Consider the following 1,045-nt stretch of genomic DNA (forward strand, 5'->3'; position numbering starts at 1 on the left):
CTAAAACTACTGAGAGCAGTTGGAGAATACTTACAAAAATACCAGAATTTCAAATGGATTTGAAAGAATTTATGTAAACGAAAAAAATTACTAGAAAATCTGATTCGTTATTTGCATTTTAAAACCTAAATGTCTTATTAGTTTTGTGGCGAAAATGTCAAGTGCTAACAAAATCTTTTATTTTGACGGGTCAAATCGGAAGTTACAAACTTGTTTATCGGAAGTTAGCGCTAGCTTAATGTAGGAGCTAGCTTTAAAAGTTCTACAAGCTCCGTCCGTTTCGTATTAAGTTGTAACAGGCTGTTTTAGCAGTTGTAGAAATTCAAAGCCCAGTAGATTAGAGGCGGGAGCTTCCAGAACACGATAAGACTTTTATTTTTAGGGTTTTCTGCGTCAGGACAAGTCGAAAATCGAAAGTTAGCTGCGTAGCTAACTGTTAGCTTGTGACGTTGTTGACCAAAACAACTTTGTCGGGAAAGGATTTTCACAGCCTGTTTATGTTTTCATCACTCCATAGAGATGTTGGACGGATCTCCTGTAAACGGTGATGAAGACATTATTGGCAATGCCGAAAATAACCACCCGGTACCGGGCGGCAAAGCGCTGAAACAGGCGCTGCTGATAAAGAAAGGATGCAGGAAGCCGCTGCTGCATCACCAGAAACCTCCGAAAACCTGTCCGAACATCCGCCTGTCGGACCACCACCACAACAACAACACCCTCCTGACGGCCTCATCGGTTCCCAGACCCGCGGCTCAGCCCGGGACCCACGGACCCGTCTCCAACCAGAACTTGCATCACGTCAAACAAGGAACCAAGAAAGAGGCGAGTTCAAGTTCTGATGTAGGCCTCAGTTATCAACTCAGAAACATGACGTCAGTTTTTCTGATGAAATCAATGTAAAGTTATAGAAACATGTTCAAACTTTTTAAACTACACTCAAAAGATTGTTTTTATAAAGAGTCTTTACTTATTTCTTGATTTAAGCATGTGAGTGTTCTAAACATAGCATGACTCATAATAAATCAATAGTAAATATATATGG

The 1,045-nt window shown here is 40.5% G+C and overlaps 1 protein-coding gene across 1 annotated transcript in view; it reads left to right on the plus strand.

Annotated features, from left to right (window-relative positions):
* Positions 1 to 258: 258 nt before the first annotated feature.
* LOC106537382 (proline-rich nuclear receptor coactivator 1) overlaps positions 259 to 1,045 on the plus strand; it is a 7,353-nt gene continuing 6,566 nt past the window's right edge. Inside the window, exon 1 of the mRNA XM_014034764.1 lies at positions 259 to 825. Coding sequence (XP_013890218.1) covers positions 520 to 825 — 306 coding nt within the window. The 5' untranslated portion in view covers positions 259 to 519. The remainder of the gene's footprint in view (positions 826 to 1,045) is intronic.

The sequence above is a fragment of the Austrofundulus limnaeus genome, unplaced genomic scaffold (assembly GCF_001266775.1).
Source record: "Austrofundulus limnaeus strain Quisiro unplaced genomic scaffold, Austrofundulus_limnaeus-1.0 Scaffold2282, whole genome shotgun sequence".
Classification (NCBI taxonomy): Eukaryota; Metazoa; Chordata; class Actinopteri; order Cyprinodontiformes; family Rivulidae; genus Austrofundulus; species Austrofundulus limnaeus.